This window comes from Nelumbo nucifera, chromosome 1 (genome assembly GCF_055504915.1).
Source record: "Nelumbo nucifera cultivar China Antique chromosome 1, China Antique-T2T, whole genome shotgun sequence".
NCBI lineage: Eukaryota > Viridiplantae > Streptophyta > Magnoliopsida > Proteales > Nelumbonaceae > Nelumbo > Nelumbo nucifera.
The window spans coordinates 36,530,317-36,556,206 of NC_142649.1; the positions used below are offsets into that span (position 1 = coordinate 36,530,317).

Sequence of the window (25,890 nt, forward strand, 5' to 3'; positions counted from 1 at the left end):
TTTTGTAAAATTCCCAAAAATTGTTAGACAGTTTTGTATGCCCTTAGCTCCAATTAGTTTGGTGTACTTATGACATTTATTGTAAATGAATAAAGTACATATTTGATTCATATTCCTGTGGTGTGTTTCTGTGTAATACCCTTAAACTGGACACTTATGAGACTCGTGTTACTTTAAAATGTTCACAGCAGTTGGATAAATCTGGGGAGATTTATCCTACCAAGGCTGACACTGGTGTGCTGCCAAATGTTGGGGTGGCCTGTCTCAGCCGCCAGGGTGAGACCCAAGGCACATATAGTGTAGGATTAATTGAATCTTTGAACCAGACCAGATTTCCAGTATTGCCCTAGACCTTAGAGATTGATAGGAAAAACTGGAAAATTACACCTGACCCCTAGACTCGATTGTGATACTGCACTAGGTGTCGGATTGGGTTGTCTTTGATATGCCAATCAGTGAGATCCTTAGCGGGGGTCAAAACCTGGGTATGTTGGGACAGTCTGAGAATTCATCTGAGTGGGTGATCATAGTGACAAGATCAGCCCCTTTTTCGGACAAAGGTAATGATCGGGGATGCACTCTCTCTGATGGAAACCAAGACTGTCGGCAGCCGATTTCAATCGTTGAGATTTGTTTTGCAAAACATATTTTATATGAGATATAAAAGTATATATATTATGGTTTCTAAACGTTTGCAAAAGGTTTTAAATCCTGGGATCCATGTGAGTAGAGAGTGCAGCATTGTTCCTTGTAGCCGAGGGAGAGGTCCTCTCTTGTCGGGCAGTGTTTGATCATTATGGGCTGAGAGGTTAAGTGTAAAGCCATTGAGGGTAATGTCTGATGGGCTAATCTTGCATCTACTCACAGTCCCTGAGTGTTACAAGGTGGCTTAGCCTAATGACCACTTAGGGTAAGTATTGGGCCCACAGAGCCCATGTGATGGGTTTCACGGGGTGCACTGTCCATAACATTGTATTCGGCTAGGCCTTGTAACAAAGGCTGGGCTGAACCCATGTGGCTGATGTGTAGATCAATGTTTGGGTCCCACGCCATACAAGGAAGCCCAACTGGGCAATAGTTTGGAAGGCTAAGTGAGCACATAACCTTATTGGGTCTAAAGCCCATTTCAAACTGGGCTGATTTTATCAGTTAAATTAGTGGCGAATTCTGAGATTAGATTAGCAGATAGGATTGGGCCTTAACCCTATCCACTCAGAGAGTCCAGATCTGAATGTGATTCAGATATGGAAACCTCCTAATAGGATTAGGAGGGGGCTGATCTAATCTGCAGATAAGATAAGGGTTTACCCTTATCACTTAAAGGGAATTCTGACCCAAATATGATTTGGATCAACAACTCCTAATGGGATTAGGAGCTGATCCCTTCAATTTTATAAAAGGAGGAAGGGGCGACAGCCTTTAGGAGATATTCATATTCACATTCTCTTCAGGGCTGAAATCACAAAAGAGAGCATTCAGCATCTCTGCGCTAAATCTCTCTTGCCACCTCCTTCCTGCCGCCGCCATATCTGCCAGTTCGATCTCCTCTTGTCAATAGGAGTGATCAAGATTGGATCTTAATATCAGTCCTTTGTGAAAGGGTTGATTGGAAGTAGTGCTCACGTGTTGTCCAGCTGATTCTTGCGAAGGATCTGGTTCTTTTGAAGAACACTGCTGATTCTGCTCCATCCTGCAATGCGCCATCTTCAGTGGGAGCAGTTTTTGGTTCCTTCCTTGGGCGTGAACACCTCCATTGGGAGATACTATTTCTCCGTATCAGGTATATCCCTCTCCTACTGTTTTTGTTCAGATCTGGTTCTGTTCTTGGTTCAAGATTGATCCTTGAAAAATATGATTTTTCTAAAATAGGCAATACGATTTCCAGTAGGATGGAGAGAAATTTTTGAAATTCGCCCATTCTATTCTGCAAGATTTGGGCGTCCATACGATGGATATCTCATCCCTTAAAAAATACCCCCGAGTCGGTTGAGAGGTTAGCTAAAGCATGCTTGAAGCTCAAAGTGTTGTAGAAAGACTAAAGAGCACAAAAATGGGATGTCTACAGACCTTTTTGATGCACCTCATATGGTGTTTCAGAACCCTATATGAAACTTCTATTTGACTCCGATCAGACGATCGGAATCAGTTTCGACTTTGGGTCTTAGGATGAAGGGGTAAACGGTGTTGGGCTTAGGTGATCTTGGTGTCATTGGATTTGGATTTTTTGGCCTACGTACCTATTGTCTTGTATCCTTGAGGCCTTAAGTTTTGTTGAAAGGTTAGCTGAAGCATGCTTGAAGCTTAAAGTGTTGCAGAAAGACTAAAGAGTGCAAAAATGGGGTGTCTAAAGACCTTATTGATGCATCTCATATGGCATTTTGGAACCCTATATGGAACTTCCATTACAAGATGATACCATTTGGGCTAAACAGTGTTGAGGCCACCTACTAGAGAGCCATGATAAGCATTTTCCACAACATGATGCACAAGGAGAATGAGTGCTACATGCATGACATAGTAGTAAAGGCAAGAAAGAAGGATAGCCATATAGAGGTCCTTAGGAAGGTATTCATGAGATGTAGAGAGTTCAACTTGAGATTGAACCCCTTGAAATGCACGTTCAAAGTGCAGTCAGGGAAGTTCCTTGGTGACAGAGTTGACTAGTCCGTTATCCACTCTGATGAAAACAAAGTCATGGAAGCCCTAGACCTTCCCCCTCCTAAGAATGAATCGCAACTTAAAAACCTTTATAGGGAAGGTATCATACCTCAGAAGGTTCATCCCAGGGTTAGCACTAGCTAAGGCCCTGACCATGTCACCCCCACGAAGTGGTTAAGGATTTATACTTTACATTGCATCCAATTCAGAGGTTGTAGGATGTTTATTAGCTCAAGAAAACGACCAAAAGAAAGAGTGCCCAATCTGTTACAGCAGTAGAATACTTAAGCCAGCAAAAAGGAAATATTCCCATATGGAGCACCAGTGTCTAGCACTAGTTTCCTTCGTTGTTCAACATTGAATATACCTATCCAAAAGCCACTAAATGTCAAGTTGTAGTAGACCTCTTAATGGCCTTTCCTACGAATGATGAATTTGACATATTTGAAGAAATACCCGAGGAACTTCCCTCATTGCAGTAGTAGAAGACGCCGAATGGGAGCTAACGTTCAACAATAGTTGTACCAATTCTTTGGTAGGAGCAGGGCTGACGTTAACTTCCTCATTAGGAAAGACCACAAACTATTCCTTCAAACTTTCAATTCCCTTGCTCTTACAACATTGAAAAATACGAAGCACTTCTGCTAGGATTGACTATTGCAAGGGATTCAAAGGCTCGAAAAATACGGGTGATAAGGGATTCTAAGATAGTAATCGACTAGATGGGAGGAGATACAATCGTCAAGGAAATATCTATACTCCCCTATAGAACCCTGATACAAAACCTTACCAAGGACCTAGAGGTAACGTACGAGAACCAAAATAGGGCCAAAATAGATATGCCAATGCATTCGCCACCCTTGGGTCCAAAATTCAGCCAAGTGAGGAACCCATCATAACCATCAGAATGCAAGGTCAGCCCTCGACAAACAGGTTGGTTCATTGGATAAAGACAAAAGACCAAGTTCAAGAATGTGACTAGAGGCTGACCATAATATAAAAGTTACAAAATCCGACCTCTGTGACCCAAGACAATATGATCTTGCTATGGTATCAACTAGTACATGGAATGCTTTATCTCAAAATGGTAGGTGGGGTAAGAGCACCGTGTCTGAAACTTGAGGAAGCAGTAGTGGTGTCAAAGGAGACTATGCTGAAGATGGAACCACGCCATTAGACTACAGCATGATTGCAAAAAGTGTATCCTAAAAGATGGCACCATGCCCACAAAAACTATGCTAAGGAAAATGCTTCTATCCAAAGTCAAGAGGTTCTATCTGCAAGATGGGTTATTGTACAAAAAGTCATATATGGGGCAACCTTTGCAATGTATCATAGGTGATGAAAATAGAGGAAATTCTAGATGTCGTCCATGGTTCTAAGCCCGCTACCCATCAAGGATGGATGGGCCTATATAATCACATCTTACACCTCGGCTTTTATTGGCTGACTATGTTAGAAGATACGCAAAGACATGTACAAAGGTGTCATACTTGTCAAATACATGGTTGTCGAATCCATCAGCCAACCAACGGACTCCACCTAGTAGTAGCAACTTGGCCCTTCCACACATGGGGAGTGGACCTCATTTGAAAAGTAAACCCCACATCCAGAGGATACTATTTCATCATCATAGCCATAGATTATTCACCAAGTGGGCTGAGGCGACCCCCCTAAGAAGGGTGGTCATAGAAAATGTGGCAAACTTTCTTAGGCAACACATTGTACATCGCTTCGACGTGCCTATGAGAATCTCGACAAACAACGAATTATTCATCAAGAACCAAGAAGTACATAACTTGTTAGGTCAATATGGGGGCATGATTAGGAACATCCACCACTTACTGCCCATAAGGAAACGGGTAGGCAAAGACAACCAACAAGACCCTATTAAAGATATTAGGAAAAATGGTGGCTAAGAACTAGAAGGATTGGGCAAACAAACTCTCTAGTATGCTCTGGGCATATTGAATTCTGATCATGAAAGGGACCCAAGCAACACTATACTCATTTGTATACGAGTAAGAAGTGGTCCTACCTGCAGAAATACAAACGGTGTCTGCCAAAGTGGCTTATGTAATGAGGAAACAATTCAAGATAGATAAGATGGATCAGATGATCTGTGATAGATTGGAAACAATAAACAAAGTGTGGGAAAATGTCTACAAAATAGATAAAATACAAATAGCTCATGGCCTCCAATTTCAACAAAATGGAAAAGCCATGGAGATTCAAAAAGGGTGACAAGATACTCAAGTCGGTTTTGTACGTCTGGAAAGGGAAATCTATTGGCAAGTTTTCACCCAATTGGGTTGGGCCCTATGTTGTGAAAGAAGCTCACCCTACAGGGTACTATGTGTTATGAGACCCCCAAACAAACGAAAAAGATGAAATGATGAAAGGGCACTAGTTAAAGTTGTACAATGAATGGTAATGTAATAATTGGTGTTTAACAAAAAAAAAAAAAAAAACTCCACATGTACTTATTGTTATTTGCCACATGAATTTAATAAAAGTTTCTTTTATTTAATGAAAGTCCATTTTCACTTACATGTTGTTTATCGCATTGCACTCATCTTGTAAAGCCCTAGCAAGCCCAGGCATTCTCCTTATAAAACCCAAGCAATCCCAGGCACTCACCTTATAAAACCCAAGCATTCACCTTATTTTTTATATGTATAATATATAGTCTTGCGAGCTTTATGAGCCTAACTATATTAGGCTTCAGCTCCGCTTGATTACAAAATGAGCCTATATATTGGATTCAAGTTCAGTTTGAAGCTTGGTTTAGACTGAATCGATTTGAGATTTTTACAAGCCGAGATCAAATAACTCTTGAAAGACTCGATTTATTTCCACTCCTAGACATCATTGATATTCGAGAGTTGAAAATACTGTTGTAATGCTATGCCTATGGAAACCAGATTTCCTGCCCATTACTTTCTACCCACATTCTACCCTCCATGAATTGTAGCCACACATTGCCATTTTGAATTGTGAGATGTGTGGCTGCAATTCAGGACAGGTAGAGTGTGGGTAGGAAAAGTGAGTAAGAAACCTAGTCGGCTAGTCCATCTATTATCATCCAATCATCGAATTCACAAGGGTGCCCCACAACACATCCCAATCATGCATTGGGAATATCTCCCAATGACAAGTACTGAAGATGATGATGAGACATCATGGAGAGTGTTCCCAATACACAGTTGGGATGTGCTGTAACTCATTGGAATTGGAATTAGAGTTCCGATCACATGTTAACAAAACATGTTCCAACTAGGGGGTCAATCGACCTGTTTTCGTTTGGATCCAATTTGATTCGAACCTTATCAAATCGGATTTGGACGTTCCATTATAATTATTGGATTGGGCCAATTTAAAATAAATTGGTCCATATTCTTATTGGTTTGAATTAGATTTAAACCAAATTTCCAATAATTCGGTCATGAGGACAAATCCTTGTCTAATTTGAAATCAATCAAAACTGAAAAACAACGTAAAATCACTTTAATGAAAGTACTTCTATGAAAATATTTTTATAAAAACACTTTTATAAAAGTACTTTTATGAAAAGTATTTTTACGAAGCACTTATAAAAATACTTTTACAGAAGCATTTTTACAAAAGTACTTTTATGAAAGCACTTTTACAGCAGTAGTTTTATAAAAGCAGTTTTACAAAACCACTTTAATAAAAGCACTTTTACAAAAGTATTTTTACGAAAACACTTTTACAAAAGTACTTTTATGAAAGCACTTGTAGAAGTACTTTTATGAAAGCACTTTTGTAGTACTTTTATAAAAGCACTTCTACAAAATCACTTTTATGAAAGCACTTTTACTAAAGTACTTTTATGAAAATACTTCTACGAAAGTACTTTTACAAAAGCACTTCTACAAAAGTACTTTTGTAAAAGTATAAGGAAGTACCTTTTGAAAAGTGCTTTTACAAGAGTACCTTTATAAAGTTTGTAAAAGTACTTGTACAAATTTACAAAAGCACTTTTATAAAAACACTTCTACGAAAGTACTTTTATAAAAACACTTCTACAAAGCACTTTTATAAAAATACTTTTACAAAAGTATTTTTATAAGTCTATAGAAGTACTTTTCAAAAAGTACTTTTACAAAAGTGCTTTTTCAATACTAAAAGTGCTTTTATATAATTTTTGATATTTCAGTCGGTTTGGATTTTAATGGATTGAATTGGATTTGGACTAGATTGGGTCCGGTCCATTTATAAGTAGACTCACATTGGGCTGGATCGGCTTGGACCAAATCTGTTCAATTGACACCTCTTCCAACTCTTGGAACGTGTTTCCGGTCTCATGGTGAGATGCACGGTGTTTGATGAAGTTGGTAGAGGGTTGGAACGTGTTTTGAAAGATCACTCGTGGAATTAGGTTTTGGGGACATGGAAGGAATTTTATTAGATTATTGTACCAATTCGGTCCAAACATGACAGAAGAATGAAACCACTTGAACCTAAAAAGTTGTGGACGGTTGAGATACATTACAAGTTCAGATCGAATATAATCCAACGGCAAATGAGGAAATTAAGTGGATATATAAGCGGAAGAGATGAAGTGAATAGAGTAGGGAAGATCAACGGAGCAGCGAGCGGAAGGAGAGGTGGGAAAGGGAGCTGGTCGTCTATCGGGAGGCTGCGGAATGGACGGGTCGGAAACAAAATTCTCGTCTGTGGGATTGTTTTTTGTTTGCTTCCAACCCCGCCCATTCCATAGTTTTCCGATTGATCCTCCCCTTCCTTCCTTATCCTCTACCTACTTCCTTCTGTTCAAGTTGAAGCCTTGAAGGTAGTTTCTGTTTCGGTTGGTTTGTAATATTAAATAGTTAGTTAGAACTCCATGGATTAAATCGTGATTATCTTCTACTGGTTCTCGTTCTTAGCTCGTGATTTGCTTTGCTAAATTCTATTTCTTGCTATTCGTCATCATCATCAAATAACGAACTATTTGACCGTTTTATTTCTGAACAGACAGGAATCTGTAATTGCTCTAAGATATTTAGATCTACTCTGTCAAAACTGAAACGTATGAAGAGGCATCACTTGGTTTTCTCTGAAGCATTATGAGATGCTTGTGCTAAATTAAAACCAGAAGTTTCAACTATGGCAGGGGTAAAAGTTGTAGAAATGAAAAGATAAATAAGAGTCTCCTAAGCTAAGCGGCCTTAACATATGTTGACCGTGAGACCATGTCAGCTCCCCGAATACAATAGTCTTCTCTCCCATGGCGGATCTAATGGCTGAGGGGCTCCGGAGTCCAGTCTGGGTGGGTGGTGTGTTCTGAGCAGGCCGGCAATGCCAGAAATACAGGGACATGGCATGGATGTGCCAGATAGGGTTAAATTGAACCCGGCAGTTGTCGTCCTCACTTGCAGGTCCCGCTGCCTGGGTGAAGGTAGCCATGAATGGGGGGAATCTTGAGGATCTCTGATCGATGTAATGATATTGGGTTCCCTGGATGGGAAAGCAGCCATGAATGGTGCTGGCTCGACGTCCAATTGAGTTGTGGGAGGCGTTAAAAATAAATATCAACTTCAGATTGATGGTCCACGTCCACCTATGAGGAATAATCTCTAGTTAGATCCGGACCAGAGCCTCATAATATTGTTATATGTAATAATTTTTTGTTGTTTTTTGAGAAAATATGCATTACATTGCATTATTATTGATTCTACTAATCAAATCAATTGTTAGTTAGCTTCAGTGTAATTTTATTTTTTAATTAAAATATCAATTTAAAGAGAGATGTAATGAAGGTGAGGATCAGGAACGATTTCGTCGTCCCCATTTGTGACATTGTTGCATGGCGAGAATCATTCCGGCAGCACCAGCTAACTAGCTAAGGCCGCCTGCTTTCCCTTCTCAGTTCTCTCTGGCACTCTCACTTCTAAGGCATGTCAATATTGTACCCCTCACACAGTCGCACTGTTAGGATGCAACAACAACCTTATCGAGAAGGGAACGCCCGATAAATCAATGGTGCTGGCTCTGATTCCAACCGTGAACAGCCATGGGGAGAGGTTGGAAACAGAACCAGCAGCAGGTCCTGAATTTTCTGCAGGCTTGATAACGATTTAGTCTTCCAGCACTCCACGTGCACCTTAGTTGTAAGGATATATTTTATTTTTTTCATCTTTATCTCTCTCCCTTGTTATCTTATACTCCCATAATTTGTTTGTAATTTAACTCTGATTCTACTATTTTAAATATAGCCCTCACTCACCGAAGTTAGTGTGTGAGATTTTTCCAAAACTTGTGTGTTATGGTATGGTATGGTATCAGAGACAAACCTCCATCCAGCCACCGCCACCACTACCCAAAATCAATGCCTAAGGCTATCCAATGTAAACCTCACTCATTTCGTCACAATGAAGTTAGATAGAAACAACTATTTACATTGGCACTTTTAAGTCTTTCAAGTTCTCAAAGGGATCGGATTACTTGGATATGTAGATGGGTCAAGCTCATGCCCAACCAAATACCTCATTATTACCACCAATAGTGAAGGGCCAGTGATAAGCTCCAACGACACTCAACCCAGCATTTATCGCATGGAACAAGATGCCCTTTTGCTAAGCCGGTTTCTCTCAATATTAAGAGAAGCTGAACTCAACCAAATAATTAAGTGCACCTTTTCAGTAATGCTGTGAAAATCATTGGAAAAACACTTTGCCTCTAAATCACCGCATGTTGAGTTACATCTCAAAAGGCCAAATTATTGGCTGACAACCTTCTTGTTGGTTCTCCTATATCTGAATTTGATCTTAATCTTCGAATATTGATGGGCTTAGGACCCAACTATATAAGGCATTTGTCACATCAGTAAACACTCTGAATTATCCACCTAGGAACTCAATGGAATGTTGTTAAATCATGAACTCCGGAAGGAAACATGGTCTATTTAGTGTCAATAGACCTAGGAACCCAACTATACAAGGCATTTGATCTTAATCTTTGAATCCACCTTGGATGCAAATATGGTCTATTTAGTGTCAATACAGTCTTTCATGGGCCCAACAACAACAATAACAATAAGTCTCGTGCCTTTCCAAATCAGTCCTTTCAATATGAACAACCCAACCCTACAAGGAAACATGGTCAAGAAAATTATTCAAAAAAGGGTCCAATGGTCCTAATAATGGCTATCCTTTAGGCCCCCAATGACCCTCAACCCCATGTCAAATTTGCAAGTGCAAAATTCACATTCAGTAAATTGCTACTTTCATTATGAGAATAAAGGAGGACCTAAATCAGCCTATATAGCATCCTCCGACTCCTCTATCGATCATTCTCTGTGGTATCTAGACTCCGAAGCTACAAATCATCTTACTGCCGATTTGAAGAACTCAAAACTACATTTTCCGAGTATACGGGTACTGATTAGATCAAAATGGGTAATGGGATAGGTTTGTCAATCCACCATACTAGTTCTACATTCATTCCCAACCCCACTCATCCCTTGGTTTTGAAAAATGTTCTTCATGTTCCTTTAATTACCAAAAATTTACTCTCAGTTTGGCAATTTTGCCATGATAATGATGTCTTTCTTGAATTCCATGCTAACTTTTTGTTGTTAAGGATTGCCAGTCCAAGAAGATTTTACTCCATGGGTGGAATAAGAATGGTCTTTATTAGCTAGACCCCAGTACCTCCTCAACTCAGTTCTAATTTTGCTTTTGTAGGTGAACATTGCAATGTTGACATGTGGCACTACAAACTTGGGCATCCTAGCCCACTGTGCGCCATGTCATCTTCACCAATCAGCTGCCTCTCTCCTCGAATAAATCCTTGGCCTTTTGTTCATCTTACCAATTGGGCAGGAGTCATAAATTGCCTTTTGCTTCTAGGAAACATTCTTCTTCTGAACCTCTTTCATTAATTTTTGCATACTTATGGGAACTAGCCCCGGTTTCTTCTCATGGTTTTAAGTATTACATTTCATTTGTTGATGACTTTACTAAGTTCACTTGATCTATTTGTTGCATGTGAAATCTGATCCATTTGATGCTTTTGTTAATTTTAAAACTATGATTGAGAAACTTTTAAATTCATCCATCAAGGCTCTCCAAACTGATGGTGGTGGAGAATTTCGTAGTTTTAAGCCATTTCTTATCCAATATGGAATTGTTCATAGGTTGACCTATACACACACATCTGCACAAAACGGCACTGTTGAACGTACATGGGCCTCACGCTTCTGGCCCACGCTTCTGCCCCTTTAACCTGCTAGTGGGATGCCTTTGACACCGCCACCTATCTTTTGAACTGCTTACCCACACCTGTGTTAAGATACCGCTCACCATGGGAAGCCCTCTTTCACTCCAAACCTGATCTGTCATGGTTGAAAGTCTTCGAATGTGAATGTTTCCCGTGTCTACAGGACTACAATAATCACAAGTTTGCTTACCGCTCCAAATCATGTTTTTTTTTTTGGGTATAGTAGAGCCCATCATGGTTACAAGTGCATCCATGTACCCTCTAGCCACATTTTTATTTCCCGGTATGTTGTCTTCAATGAAGATGCTTTTCCTTTTTCTAAACAACCCTCTTGCCCAACTCTCATCAGCACTCATACCACTGATCCTTCTGTTGTTGGACTCCCCCCCCCCCCCCCCCCCCAATTCTTAACAGTCCCGTGAACCAATGACAATACCAGCCCCCATATCTATTCCACTGGGCCCACTAGGCCCATCCAATCAAGCCTTGCACATGCCACCTCCTAATGGGCCCACCACCTCAACTTCAATAACTTCAGTGAGCCCTCCTCCTCAGTCCACTCACCCCATGGTGACTCGTGCCAAAAATGGCATTTTCAAGCCCAAGGTCTTCTCTACTAGTCGTCACCTTCTCCCTGACCTCACCTCTGAGCCTTCTTCCAAAGTCCTCTCTAACCTCAATTGGAAATCTGCCATGACGGAAGAGTATGCAGCGCTCTTGCGCAATCATACTTGGGACTTGGTTCCCCCACCACCCAATTCCAACATTATTGGGTGTAAATGGGTTTTTCGTGTGAAACAAAATCCTGACAGTAGCATCTCCCGATTTAAGGCCTGTATTATTTCAAAGGGATTTACACAACAAGAGGGCATAGACTACATTGAGACTTTTAGTCCAATAATTAAGCCCGTCACCATTCGCCTCATTTTGTCCCATGTTGTCTCCTATGGATGGTCTTTACAACAACTAGACATACAGAATGCCTTCTTGCACAGGGAGATCTCTGAGATCATTTACATGGCCCAGCCATCGAGGTTCTGTGACCCCACCAAACCCGATCACATTTGCTTATTACACAAATCACTTTATGGGCTCAAGCAAGCCCCCGCGTCTGGTATCAAAAATTAAGTTCTTTTCTTCTTAATGATGGCTTCTTCTGCTCCAAATTTGATACTCCACTATTTATTAAGCACATAACTCACTTTTCTCTCCTTTTGCTCATTTACGTTGATGACATTATAGTGACAGGTTTCAATCGAGTTGTTATCTCCTCTCTTATCACTTGATTGGGGTTAACCTTTGCTATTAAGGACATGAGCCCACTGCACTTCTTCCTTGGTGTTGAAGCAATTCACCTACCCATAGGGCTATTTCTATCCCAACAACGCTATATTGTTGATCTTCTGCAGCATCTCCACCTTGAGGATGTAAAGCCCACCCCTACTCCCATGAGTGCTTCTTGCAAATTGTCCAAACATTCAGGTGACCCACTTCCATATCCTGCCGAGTACAGAAGCACAGTTGGTTAACAAAGCCTGCCAGTTCACGAGTGCACCCACTACTAAACATTGGCAAGTTGTCAAGTGCATCTTGTGCTACCTCAAGGATACCATTCATTTTGGTCTTTGTATTACACCATCTCACTCTCCTCGTCTTCATGCTTTTACAGATGCTGACTAGGCCAGCTGCCCAAATGATCACAAATCCCAAGGTGGTTATTGCATTTTCTTTGGCAATAACCTCATCTCATGGTCATCCAAAAAGCAATCCACTGTCTCGCGCTCTAGCACTAAAGCCGAGTACCAAAGTGCTGTTGTTGCCACCGCCAAACTATTATGGATTCAATCCCTTCTCAAAGAACTTGCCATTCCCTCAACCGACACCCCGGTCCTCTAGTGTGACAACCTTGGTGCTATGTACCTCTCCGCCAACCCAGCCCTCCATGCCCGTCCCAAGCATGTTGAGATCGATGTTCATTTTATTCGTGATCAAGTCTCCAAAAAGCTACTTCACGTCCAGTTTCTCTCCTCGCAAGATCAACTTGCCGACATCATGAAAATACCCCTTGGCACCCCTCGCTTTACTTGGCTTCGACACAAGCGGAACGTGTCTTCTCCCACATCCACCTTGAGGGGGTGATAACGATGAGTCTTCCAGTAGTCCCCATGCACCTTAGTTGTTAGGATATGCTTTATGTTTTTCATGTTTATGTCTCTCCCTTGTTATCACATTATCTTATCATTTCTGATTACTCCCACAATTTGGTTTGTAATTGAACTGTAGTTCTACTATTATAAATACAGCCCTCACTCACCGTATTTAGTGTGTGAGATTTTTCCAAAATTTGTGTGCTTTGGTAAGGCTGTAGAGAAAACAACGACAATCGATCCCATTCTTTACAGCATGGAATACCCCAATTAAAGTGTCATCTTGAAAATAATGGGCGGGGTCACCTTAGGAGCAAGACAGAGAGAACATTAACCCCATCATGATTCGTGAATGGCAATGGCATCATCAAAGGTAGCCATGATGTTGGCATCAAAACACTCGTCTCCATCTATAGGAGGCCAATACACCTTGTAAGTTGCGACTCCGGCCTTTGGGCAACGGTCCACCGCCCTTGGCATGCCAAATGAAAATAACTGGCACCGGGAACAAAGTTGCCGGCTCCCGTGATAGGGTGTGAGTTCCACTCCCATCCAAGTTTCCCTTTACTTTGGGCCTAGTGCCCTTGAACTTCCAAACACGACAGTTCAATACCCCAACTTCCAAAATATGTCAATTCAATACCTATCATTAACCCGTTGTTAATAGACATGTTCATGGGCCGGACCAGGCCGGGCTCGGGCCGGGCTTTTACTCATCATTAATGGAAATACGCTAGGCTCGAGCCCGAGCCTGACCCGACCAACGGGCCTATAACTTGGGCCCGAGCCCGGCCCTGATAAAAAGCCCGAAGCCCGACCTAATAAAAAAAATTACAATTTTCCCTATTCAAATTAGAATTAAAAATTCAGATGTTTTTTTTTCCTATTTAAATGAACAATGGGCCTACAAGATGGTTTTTTCCCTTTCTTTTACGTTTTAAAACATAGTTTTACATTCTTAAATCAAAAAATTTATTCAAATGGACATAATCACATAACCCATTTTAAGTCTAATTTTAGGTCGGGCCAAGCCAGGCTCGGGCCGGGCTATTTTGACAAAACCCGTGCCTGGCTCGAATTTATTGCGGACAGGGCTTTTTGGCCCAAGTTTAAGCCCGCGGGCCTATAAACATGTTCAAGCCCATCCGAGGGCCGGGTCGGCTCGTCGGGCCACCCGGCCCATGAACAAGTCTAGTTGTTAACCAGCCATTAAAGTGGTATTTGAAAAGACAAATAACCTTCGAATGTCATCTAATTTTTCTTATCAACCATTCAAACATTGACAAAAAAAATGAAAAGTCTCAAATCCTTTTCTTTTTTTATTCAAGAAAATTGGGGTCATCTTATCAATGTTTGGATGGTTGATAAGGAAAATTAAATAACAGGAATGATATTTGTATCTTTTCAAATGCCACTTTAACAGCAAGTTAAGGGTATGTACTAAGGCCATGTTTGGTTCATTGCCACTGGCCTCATTTTTCAATTCTTTCCGATTCTAAAAATGAGTGGAAAAGAATGAATGACACGATAGTGTTTGGGTACCAATTTTTTGCCGTAGGACTCAATTCTTTCTAGAATGAAATTTGCATGTATGGCAAAAAATCATATGTATTTTGTGGCACAAAAAATATCCATGCCCAAAATTTTCATTCTATTTTTTCATTCGAAAGTTGAACCTCGACTCTCTATCTCTCTCGAACCTTGACGCTTTTTTTTTCTCTCGAACCTTAACTTTTTCTCCATTGAATTTGAACCTCAGACACTTTCTCCAGTAAATCCTTGTCTCTCTCTCTCTCTCTCTCTCTCTCTCTCTCTCAAGAGCACAAATGTAAAACCTATCTCTCTTGCTACAGAGCATAAAGGTAAGATCTATCTCTCTCACTACAGAGCACAATGGCAAAATCGATGATCTCTCTTCTTCTTCTTCTTCTTCAATTATTTAACAAGTTTTGCAATAATTATCTAAGAGGATTGTGTTGCATTTCTACTTTTTTTTAGACATCTATATTAAATGTTGTTTCACATTTCCAGAAGTCGGTGATTCAGTCACCTCGAATAACAGTAAAGTTAAAGTCTCTTTTCAATGTTTGTTCCATTTCGATACAAGTCGTTGTATCTTCCAAAGTAATTCAGTTTCAAAGTCTGCCGATACCTCTCCCTAGGTGAGTTAATGAGTCTTCGTTCATGTACATCGGTTCAGTTTCAACCGACTCCATCTACTATAAAATCCCCTTTTCTGTACTGATTTGATGTATCAGAGAGAAATACCAGAATACTACAAAACCTTTCTCTTGTTCAACTAAGTTCTATTTTGTTTTTCTATCTTATTTTTTACAGTATTTGTTGTTACTATCATTAGCAACCATCAGTGGTATCAGAGCCCGTTCGATCAAATCTCTTGGGCATGAGTTCTTCTAAACAATGTGTGTGGAAGCCAATCGTTCCACCCTTTCTCTTCCAATCTTCAATGGAGAAAACTATGACTTCTGGTCTATCAAAATGAAGACCTATTTTCGGTCACAAAGTTTATGGAGAATCGTTGAGGAAGGATTCTGCATTGCTGAAGACACCTATACTCTTTCAGCAAATCAAAAGAAGATCTATGAAGAAAATCAACAAAAGGATTGTCAAGCACTATTCTGCTTACAACAAGCAATGGCTGAGGAGATATTTCCTCGAATCATGGGCGCATCAACTGCAAAAGAAGCATGGGATACACTGCAAGAGGAATACCAAAGATCTATCAAGGTACGCACTGTTAAATTGCAAAAGTTTAGAAGGGATTTTGAAAATCTTAAGATGAAGGATAATGAGACTGCAAAAGATTACTATTCTAGAATAAAAGGAATAGTAAATCAAATGAGAGCCTATGGGGAAACTATTTATGACAAGAAAATAGTCGAAAAAATTCTAATCTCTTGGACAGAGAGATATGATCCAATAATTTCGGTGATAGAAGAAACAAAGGATCTAGAAACACTATCACCAATAGAATTGATGGGCTCTCTCGAGACATATGAAAATAGGCGTGACAGGCAGAATGAAAATTTGGTTGAATCTGCCTTTCAGTCTAAAGTTAATCTGCGGTCTCATAAACCAAAAGTTGATGGAAGAAAGTTACAAGGAAAACCAAAAGAAAATAATGACAAGTTTTCTTCATGTGGTATTTGCAAGAAGAGAAATCACTTGGAGAAAGATTACTGATTTAAAGGAAAACCACAGTGCCAAAACTGTAGAAAATTTGGCCATGTTGAAAAAGTTTGTAGATTCAAGAAAACCTATCAAGCTAATTTTTCAGAAAAGAAAGATGAGGAAAATAATCTCTTTTATGCTTGTCATTCTACAATAGAAGAAAAAAATGATACTTGGTATCTTGACAGTGGGTGTAGTAATCACATGACTAAAAATGAAAGCATCTTCTATAGCCTTGATAAAATCAAGACAAAAGTCAAAATTGGTAATGGCAACTTCATGGAAGCAACCGGCAAAGGCACCATTGTTGTTGACACCAAACAAGACAAGAAATACATAAATGATGTACTTTTGGTCCCTAACATTGATCAAAATCTACTTAGTGTGGGCCAAATGATAGAAAGAGGTTACTCTCTACATTTTGAGGGAAACTCTTGCACAATCTATGATAAGCAAGACAAATCCCTTGAAATTGCAAAAACAAAAATGACAGAAAACAGGTGCTTCCCCATTCAATGGAAAGATGCAAGTTATATCGCAATGCAAGCACAAGTGGACGAGTCGTGGCTATGGCATAGAAGATTCAGACACTATAATTTCCATGGATTAAGGATTCTTCAGCAGAAGAACATGATGCGTGACCTACCAGCTATCAAGGAGTTCAACAATGTCTGTGAAGGGTGTATGCTCAGAAAACAACATCGACAACCCTTCCCATCCGGCAAAGCTTGGAGAGCCAAAGCGCCATTGGAGTTAATTCATATAGATGTTTGTGGTCCAATGCGTACTCCATCAAATAATCAAAACAGGTATTTCATCCTCTTCATTGATGATTATACTAGAATGACATGGGTTTATTTCTTACGAGAAAAATCGCAGGTTTTCGATATTTTTAAAAAATTTAAAGCCCGTGTTGAGAAGCAAAGTGGTCACAACATCAAGACCATAAGAAGTGATAGAGGCAAAGAATATACCTCTAATGAATTCAACAAGTTCTGTGAAGATGAAGGCATGGAGCATCAACTTACAATCGGGTACACTCCAGAACAGAATGGAGTATCCAAAAGAAAAAACAGAACTGTTATGGAGACTGCAAGAGCCATGCTCATGGAAAAAGGTCTTCCCAAAATTTTCTGGGCAGAGGCAGTAAGCACTGCTGTCTATCTGCTCAACAGATGTCCTACTAAAGCTGTGCAAGATAGAACACCAATTGAAGCTTGGAGTGGGCAAAAACCATTACCAAAGCTTCTCAGAGTTTTCGGATGCATATGCTACACACATGTCCCACAAGAGAAAAGAGGCAAACTGGATGAGAAGACTGAGAAAGGAATTTTCTTAGGCTATAGTACTCAATCAAAAGGCTATCGAGTCTATAGCTTAAGGAAAGAAAAACTCATAATCAGTCGAGACATAAGCTTTGACGAAGATGCTGCATACAATTGGGAGACAAAAGAAGTTGAAAGAAAGACTATCAACTTGCCTCTATTACCAAGTCAAAGAATTGAAGAAGATCGTGATCAAATCAGTTCGCCAACACAATCAGAACCGGAACAAGCTTCACAGTCTACTCCGGACTCACCACCAAGGCGAACTAAATCCTTAACAGAAATATATGAGACATACAACTTGATGATCATAGAACCAGAAAGCTTTGAAGAAGTTTTGAAGAAGCTTTTAAGGAAGAAAAATGGAGAAAAACTATGAATGAAAAGATAAAAATGATTGAAAAAAATGAGACTTGGAAACTTGTGGATCATCCACAAGACAAAGACACTATTGGAGTTAAGTGGGTCTACAAGACAAAGCTTAACTCAGATGGCTCAATCCAAAAGTTTAAAGCAAGGCTAGTTGCCAAAGGATACTCACAACAATACGATATCGACTACAATGAGACATTTGCTCCAGTTGCTCGCCTTGACACAATTAGGGCATTGATAGCACTTGCTGCATAGAAGAAATGAAAAACTTTTCAACTTGATGTGAAATCTGCATTCCTCAATGGCTATCTTAAGGAGGAAATCTATGTGGAGCAACCTCAAGGGTTCATGGTACAAGGACAAGAAGACAAAGTTCTCAGATTAAAGAATGCATTATATGGCTTAAAACAAGCTCCACGAGCTTGGTACAGCAGAATCGACAATTATTTCTTGGAGCAAGGATTCAGGAGGAGCTATAGTGAGCCAACACTCTACATCAAAACTCAAGGTACAAATGACACTCTCATTGTTTCTCTATATGTTGATGATCTTATTTATACTGGAAATAATGAGAAGATGGTCAAGAAGTTCAAGGAAGACATGATGAAGACTTTTGAGATGACTGATTTAGGCCTAATGCACTATTTTCTTGGAATTGAAATAACTCAAGAAGAAGAAGAGACATTCATCTCACAAAAGAAGTATACAGAAACTCTTTTGAAAAAATTCAAAATGGAGGGGTGCAAAACAGTCTCCACTTCATTAGACAACACTAAAGCATACAAAAAGGAAGATGGCTCACCAAAGGCAAATGAATCACAATTTCGAAGTATGATTGGAAGTCTTCTCTATTTAACTGCTACAAGACCAGACATCATGTATGCAGTTAGTCTACTATCAAGATTCATGCAGAATCCAAGTCAAGTTCATCATGGAGCAGCTAAAAGAATACTAAGTTATTTGCAAGGAACAAAGAGCTATGGAATTTGGTACAGAGTCACACATGACTCTAAGCTCATTGGCTACACTGACAGTGACTGGGCAGGTTCGGTAGATGACATGAAAAGCACATATGGTTATGCTTTCACACTTGGATCAGGGATATTTTCTTGGGCTTCAAAGAAGCAAGCAACTGTTGCCCAATCATCAGCTGAAGCAGAATATATTGCAGCAACAATAACAACGAGCCAGGCTATATGGCTCAAAAGGATATTTGACGATATGGGAGAACCACAAGTTGGTGCTACTGAAATCTACTGTGATAGCAAATCTGCTATTGCAATGGCAAAGAATCCCATATTTCACAACAGAACCAAACATATTGGCATCAAGTATCACTTTATCAGAGAAGCAAAGGAAACAAAGAAATAGAGCTCAAACATTGCAAAACTGACAGTTAGCTGACACATTCACAAAGGCTCTACCAAAAGGCAAGTTCGAATTGTTACGATACATGATTGGAGTTGCTGAAATGTGCACCAAGGAGGAGTATTAAATGTTGTTTCACATTTCCAGAAGTCGGTGATTCAGTCACCTCGAATAACAATAAAGTTAAAGTCTCTTTTCAATGTTTGTTCCATTTCGATACAAGTCATTGTATCTTCCAAAGTAATTCAGTTCCAAAGTCTGCTGATACCTCTCCCTAGGTGAGTTAATGAGTTTTCGTTCATGTACGTCAGTTCAGTTTCAACCGACTCCATCTACTATAAAATCCCCTTTTCTGTACTGATTTGATGTATCAGAGAGAAATACCAGAATACTATAAAACCTTTCTCTCGTTCAACCAAGTTCTATTATGTTTTTCTATCTTATTTTTTTACAGTATTTGCTGTTACTATCATTAGCAACCATCAATCTAGCCAACTGTTTTCTTGATTAAGGTAGCAATTGATAAATTGCGGTGGAATTTTGTTCCAAGTAGAATATTTTCCTTTAGTTCTAGTCAGAAAGACAAAATGGACCTCTGAACTTTATCTCTTAGATATCTAACTCAAAAGCTAAAATGGAAGAAAGCTAGGTTCTAAAAACAATTGATTTCAGAATTTTGGTTTTTTTTATTCATTACGTGCTATCCAAAAAAAGGAAACAAACAAGAAAAACGGTTTATAGACCACAACTACCCATTTGATCTTATCCAAAAGGTGTGTTCTACTGCCAGTCAAGCATCACTGTCTATTTAAGAGCTCTCCCATAATCACTTTAAAAACCAGTAGGAAGTCATTATTTTTTATTAAAATTGTTTGATGGATCTCTTTAATTAAGCATGTATAGAATATGATTCTAGAGTTTATTCCCCTCTTTTGGAATAAACCAGAAATTATTCAAAAAGCATGTAAAGGTTTTATAGAGTATATTTACCAATAAAATGCAGATCAACTTATTAATTTAGGCAATGAAAAGGGCAAGATTGCTCATACAATAGTAAGTTTGCCATTAAAAAACCCAGAGGATGGATTTCTTTTTTCATCCTTTTATCAACAGATAACTTCCTTCTAAAAAGCTTCAAAACAAACAAAATTCTTAACTTATGAGGGAGGGGGAGAGAGAAAAAATCCAAAGCATCTTAAGTTTTCTTGATTTTTGTCACAAAACTTTCCACGTTTATTGTTAGCTTACTTGAAGAAAGGGGATGTAAATCTTAATTTTCATAAGAGCTCCAAAATGTAGAATTATGGAAAAAAAGATGAATACTTGCCTACTTGGAAGTTAAAATTAACCTGTTTTCCTAAAATATTACCTACTTCATGAATTTTGGTTATTTTCTCAAGAACCACAACAGAAAATTTTCAATTTGTAACAATCCCAGACAGTGTTGACAATGTCATTTATGATTTTCTATGTATAAAAATCTCAGCTACTGCTGACAATGCCATTTATGATTTAACTACCTGAAAAACTTGGACTTGTAAAGATGTAACATTATGCTTCTCATGCTTTCTATTTGTTCTATATCGTTAGGTATTGCACCAGAATCTACATGACTTAAGTACTCCAGTGGTTTATGCTTTCAAATTATTAGATTAGACTATATAACAAAATAGCCAGTTATATGCAAAAATAATGTCAAAAGATCAAAGAAATTTGTTGTAGAAGTGCTACTCAGTTAAGAGTTGAAATACATACCCTTGGTAAAAAACCAACTGCAACTCCATATCAATCAAAATAAATCAATTAAACTAACTTTCCAGAAGATAATGCAAAATAACTCAATCCAATCAGTAGAGGTTTCTAAGAATGTGCAAAATCCATTGCATCTTTAAAAGGATTTTAAATCAGTGTGAATGGAAGCAAGAACTTTTACTTCTCCTAGGAGAAAAGGAGATGAGTAATAACATAGTATGTAAGCTGTTGGTTGATAAGTATAGATATAGGGCTAGAAAAACATGGACTATGTTATCACTAAGGGAGATTTAGAGATTTGGGTTTCAGAATTGTATAGGAGTTCTCTTAGTAGGCTCCTATATAACATTTCATTATGCCACCCCCTCCCAAATGTAGCCCACCAAAACAGAGATCCAAGCAAGACCCTATGGAAACAAACTAAAAGTTCTAATTTATAACAAGATCAAACTAATTTAGTGCAAGGAAAAGTTTAAGTAAAAAAAACAAGCGATATAATATTTGAATAGAAAAAAAGAAAGACATGGAAGATTGATGGAACATGGAAGTGAATAATCTCCTTGCATTTTCCTCCATAATTTTAGTTTGGCGTATATTCATTTTTAGTTATTTGTTTTACAATTAACAAAAAAGTGCAATATGTAATACCCGAACAATCTCTTCATAAGTTTCATCATCAATTTCTACTTATTTCAAGTCAAGAAAGAACTACCCATATTCAGCATGCAAGGAGAATTAAAGTAAAAAAGGCTAAAACCTATCAAAATCTGAAATATGTCCATGTCATTATTTCTATGCCAATGAAATTCAATACATTAATTTTTTTAAGAAGTTAACTGCTTACAAAATGGTTGCACACACATAGCTTCTAACTTTATAGAAGACATTGGAGTTCATATAGGATTTCTGGGCTTTACTGCCTTCATTATTGAAAGTTGAAACACTAATCATGTCATTCTCAAAAAAGGAAGAAAAAAGACTACATACAGCACTTGGTGAAAAAACTCCAAAATTGCAAAAAGACGTGTAGGTAGAAAGCTATTCCTAACAAAGCCAATACATGGTTCAGCACATTTCTTGCTTTTAACTTTTATGCATATGGTTTGTGTAAGACATGAACATATAAATTAAATGATACATCAGCTATGTTGACTGCACTCTTTGTGCAATTTTAATATGATTTTTCATTGTATGCATTAAATTACAGATTTGCTCACCCACTTGAAAATTATTTTTATTTTTATTCTTTTATTTCCTTTACCCAGATGAAAATTGTTTCCATCTCCCTTGCTTAGCAGGGTATTTCCCTCAATGTTTGCCTATAAGCCCTTGCTGCCTGGCAGTTGCTTTTCATCCAACTCACTACAAACAATTATGGAGTCATCTTTCATCTCCCTTTCTACAGTTTTATATGATTGATTGACCAATCAACAAGACTTTAAAAGCAGAAGCATTTTTTCCAATAGATAGTGGCAAATTTTTAAGTGCATATTCTCAAAATCCAACTTTATATGCATCCATATGTCTGATTTACTGGGGATAGAGTGTGTGACACTCCATATCTACATTTGATGCAAACACATGTATCTGTTTTTAGCTGGCTTAGTTTGCAAATTAACCTGCAACCAGTTGGAGGTTGCTTCTCTGCCTAATTCCCCATGTGGTGTTGATATCATAAAGATGTAGAAAATTACCTCTACATGACCCAAGCCCTTTAAAATCATTCCACATTTACATCTTATGTACACATGAATCTGTTTCCAGCTAGCATAATTTGCAATTTGCAAATTAGCCTATAACCATTAGGTGGTTACTTCTCTGCCAAATTCTTCATGTGGTGTTAATATCACAAAGACTTCGAAAATCACTTCTACATAGCCAAGCCCCCTAAAACCACTCCCATTTACATCTGAAGAAAAAACATGTATCTATTTCCAATTAGCATAATCTGCAAATTAACTTATGCCATTCTTAGGTTTGCTTCACTGCCAAATTGCTCTTATGTGGTGTTGATATCATAGAGACCTATAAAATTACCTCTAAATTACCCAAAATCCTCTAATATTCTATGATTTTTCATTGTTTTCCATCATAAAAACAAAGAGTCACTCCTTAGAAGTTTCGGGAGAGGAAGAGAGACACAAATGTTGAGTTTATTTATAAAATGTGAATCTAATTATCTAGTCAAATAAATAGGATAGTAAACATCATTTTAGGCTTTTAGAAAACTTGAAATCTTGAATAGTGCTTATACAATAAAGACCAGATAAGTCAACAAGAAGGAAAATCAAGTATCTAGTGAAAACAAAAAAAAAAAAGACTAATTAATTAAAAAGTAATGGAGCTTGTCAAAAACTTTTGTAATTTATTAATACAGAAACTAAACTAACCTAGGATGGTGGACTTTGAATAAAATGAACTCTTTAGTCTATAACTACAATAACTTTATTCAACCTTGTCCCAACCATATGGAGCCAGCTACATGAATCCTTATTCTGTCATTCCACATTTTTCAGTACCATATCCACCATAGTTATTGGCCCTTAGCTCATTTTTCACATGACTACAATATAAGAAATTTCACATAACAAGTCCAATGTGCCTAGAATCCAAAATACCAAATTCAAACTTTTAATTTATTAAATATTTAGGTTGACCCAGTCCATGATGGGACCAATATTTATTCCAGAGACAGGGTGTGTATAAGGTTTTTTTTTTTTTCGCCATGTTACAAAACAGAATTAATTAACAAAGAAGAAATACAAGGAGGGTCCCAAGACCAGTCCCATAAACATTTTGACTAAAACACTAAGCTGCTAAATTATGGGATGAAACATTCAAACTTCATATTGATAAAAGAAAAAGAGATATCCGCATGAGATGAAACCAAAGCCTTGGCATCATCATACCGGTGACACCATGCCCAAGGCACCATCTTGTTTGCCTTCAAGATTAACTTGATGCTAATTGTATCTTGATTTTAAAATGTTAATAACTTGTTGATTAGAAACCCAAAATTTTGCTAATTATATTCTATTGTAGAATTTATGCATTGCCTAGGTGCACTTTGTCTTGATACTGAAATTGGTGCCTGATTCCATTTTCTATCTAAAATTGTTTCTTTTTAATGGCATATATTGTTATCAAATGCATCTTAATTCAATAAGGCTATGCTCATTGTTATTTTTGCTTCGTGGAACTTGCCTTTTAATACATGGTTTTAGATATAAATGCAAATTAGGGCTGTTCACGGGTCGGGTTGGGTCGGTTTATTGGGGTTTTCCCAATCGACCCGACATGGTCGGGTTACCTGAGGTGGAAATCGAAACTGACCCACTGATAGGCAAAACTGACCTTACTCCTGTACAAAAAGGACAGAGATGCCTAGAACTAGAATGAAATTTATTTGACCATCATTTCAGCCATCTGAATTCAATTCAGAGTCCAAGATAAATCTTCATGTAAATCTGAATTAGTTGTTGTTCAAGAGTCCAAGATAAATCTGAATTCAATTCAGGTAAAGAATAAAATCAATAAATTTTTCATGTAAAAACAAGTGTCAAGTAAGACAAAAGTTATCAATAAAATAGAAAGTCAAACTGTTTTATAGAAAGAATGCTGAAATATTTATATTTCAATAAACTTTCTAAATTCTAATCTAAGTAAAAAATGACACATAATTCTAATTGTAATTGCCTAATTAATTGCATATTTGGTGTTAAAGACTATAGAAACTAGGATAGATACAATTTAGTTAAGTAGGAACTAGAACTCTAGAAGACTAGTTAAGTAGGAACTAGCTAGAAGACTAATTGGTTTGGTTCGGTTTGGGTCAGTTTCGGTTTTCACACAAGAAAACCGAAACCGACCCGATATATTGGTTTATGAATTTGTCCAACCCAAAACTGCCCGGTGCTGATGAAAACCCGGCCGACTCGGGGTTGGGTCGGTCCGGGTTGGTCGGTTTGGTCGGATTGGGCCTTCTTATGAACAGCCCTAATGCAATTTTTTTTATTTGTTTTGTTTTAGATATGTCACATGGTAATCCAGAGATACAAAAGATAATGCCAAATGATCAAGAAAAGAGGAGAAGATACTTGTTGAATTGTAGAGCAGTGTTGAATTCTAGAGAAAAGAAAAGAGGAGAAGAATGAGAATTGAAGCAAACATGGCCTAAATTGATACGTTTTAAAAGTTTGGATGACATTAAAAAGAAATAGGGACCAAAGTGGCACTAGCCCAAAATGCAGGATACTAATCGGGAATTTCCCCATTCTTTAATTACTTAAGGATTGGTGATGTTCTTAATATAGAGTTTTCTACATGCACATGTATCGGGAGGCAAATCAAGTGGCGGACTGGTTGGCAAATAAGGCTCATTCTTTATCTAGTGAGGTTGTTTCTCTCAATCTTTGTACCCTTTCTAATGATTTAACTTCTATTGGTTTTGGTGATTTTGTGGGGCGTGTTACCTTTTCTTGTATATCACCTTTTGTTTCTACGATATATATATACATATATATTTGCGCGAATTAAGGAATCCTTTCCTTCGTTATCAACTTACACTTTTACAACAAGTAGCAAGAGGTTGCCTCCTCATTTCTAAGTCCAATTTTGTTGGTCTATCTAATTAAGCCGTTTATATATTTAGTGTTAGGAGAATTTGCTATATTCTTTTTATTCTTTCATCTTAATACCTCTCAGAATCCCAAAGTCCCCAATCTGTACATCTTGACTTTGAAAGCAGATGGCTGGGTTATTCTTTCCATGAAATTTTCAGAAAGCCATTTATCCCAAAACATGAATGAACGTGGAATTGAAAAATAGGTGCT

General features: G+C 38.2%; 1 protein-coding gene and 1 long non-coding RNA gene across 2 annotated transcripts; both read left to right on the forward strand.

Annotated features, from left to right (window-relative positions):
• Positions 1-7,213: 7,213 nt before the first annotated feature.
• LOC104608292 (uncharacterized) lies at positions 7,214-8,388 on the forward strand. Its single transcript, XR_737078.3, has 2 exons — positions 7,214-7,474; positions 7,657-8,388. It is a non-coding gene; the product is annotated as an uncharacterized LOC104608292 (long non-coding RNA).
• Positions 8,389-15,470: 7,082 nt separating this feature from the next.
• LOC148803121 (uncharacterized) lies at positions 15,471-16,253 on the forward strand. Its single transcript, XM_088894176.1, has one exon. The coding sequence runs from the start codon at positions 15,471-15,473 to the stop codon at positions 16,251-16,253; it is 783 nt and encodes a 260-aa protein (XP_088750302.1).
• Positions 16,254-25,890: the final 9,637 nt, after the last annotated feature.

What these genes read in the sequence shown, in the direction of transcription:
- LOC148803121 (XM_088894176.1), top strand. Translation starts at nt 15,471, where the DNA reads ATGTGTGTGGAAGCCAATCGTTCCACCCTTTCTCTTCCAATCTTCAAT.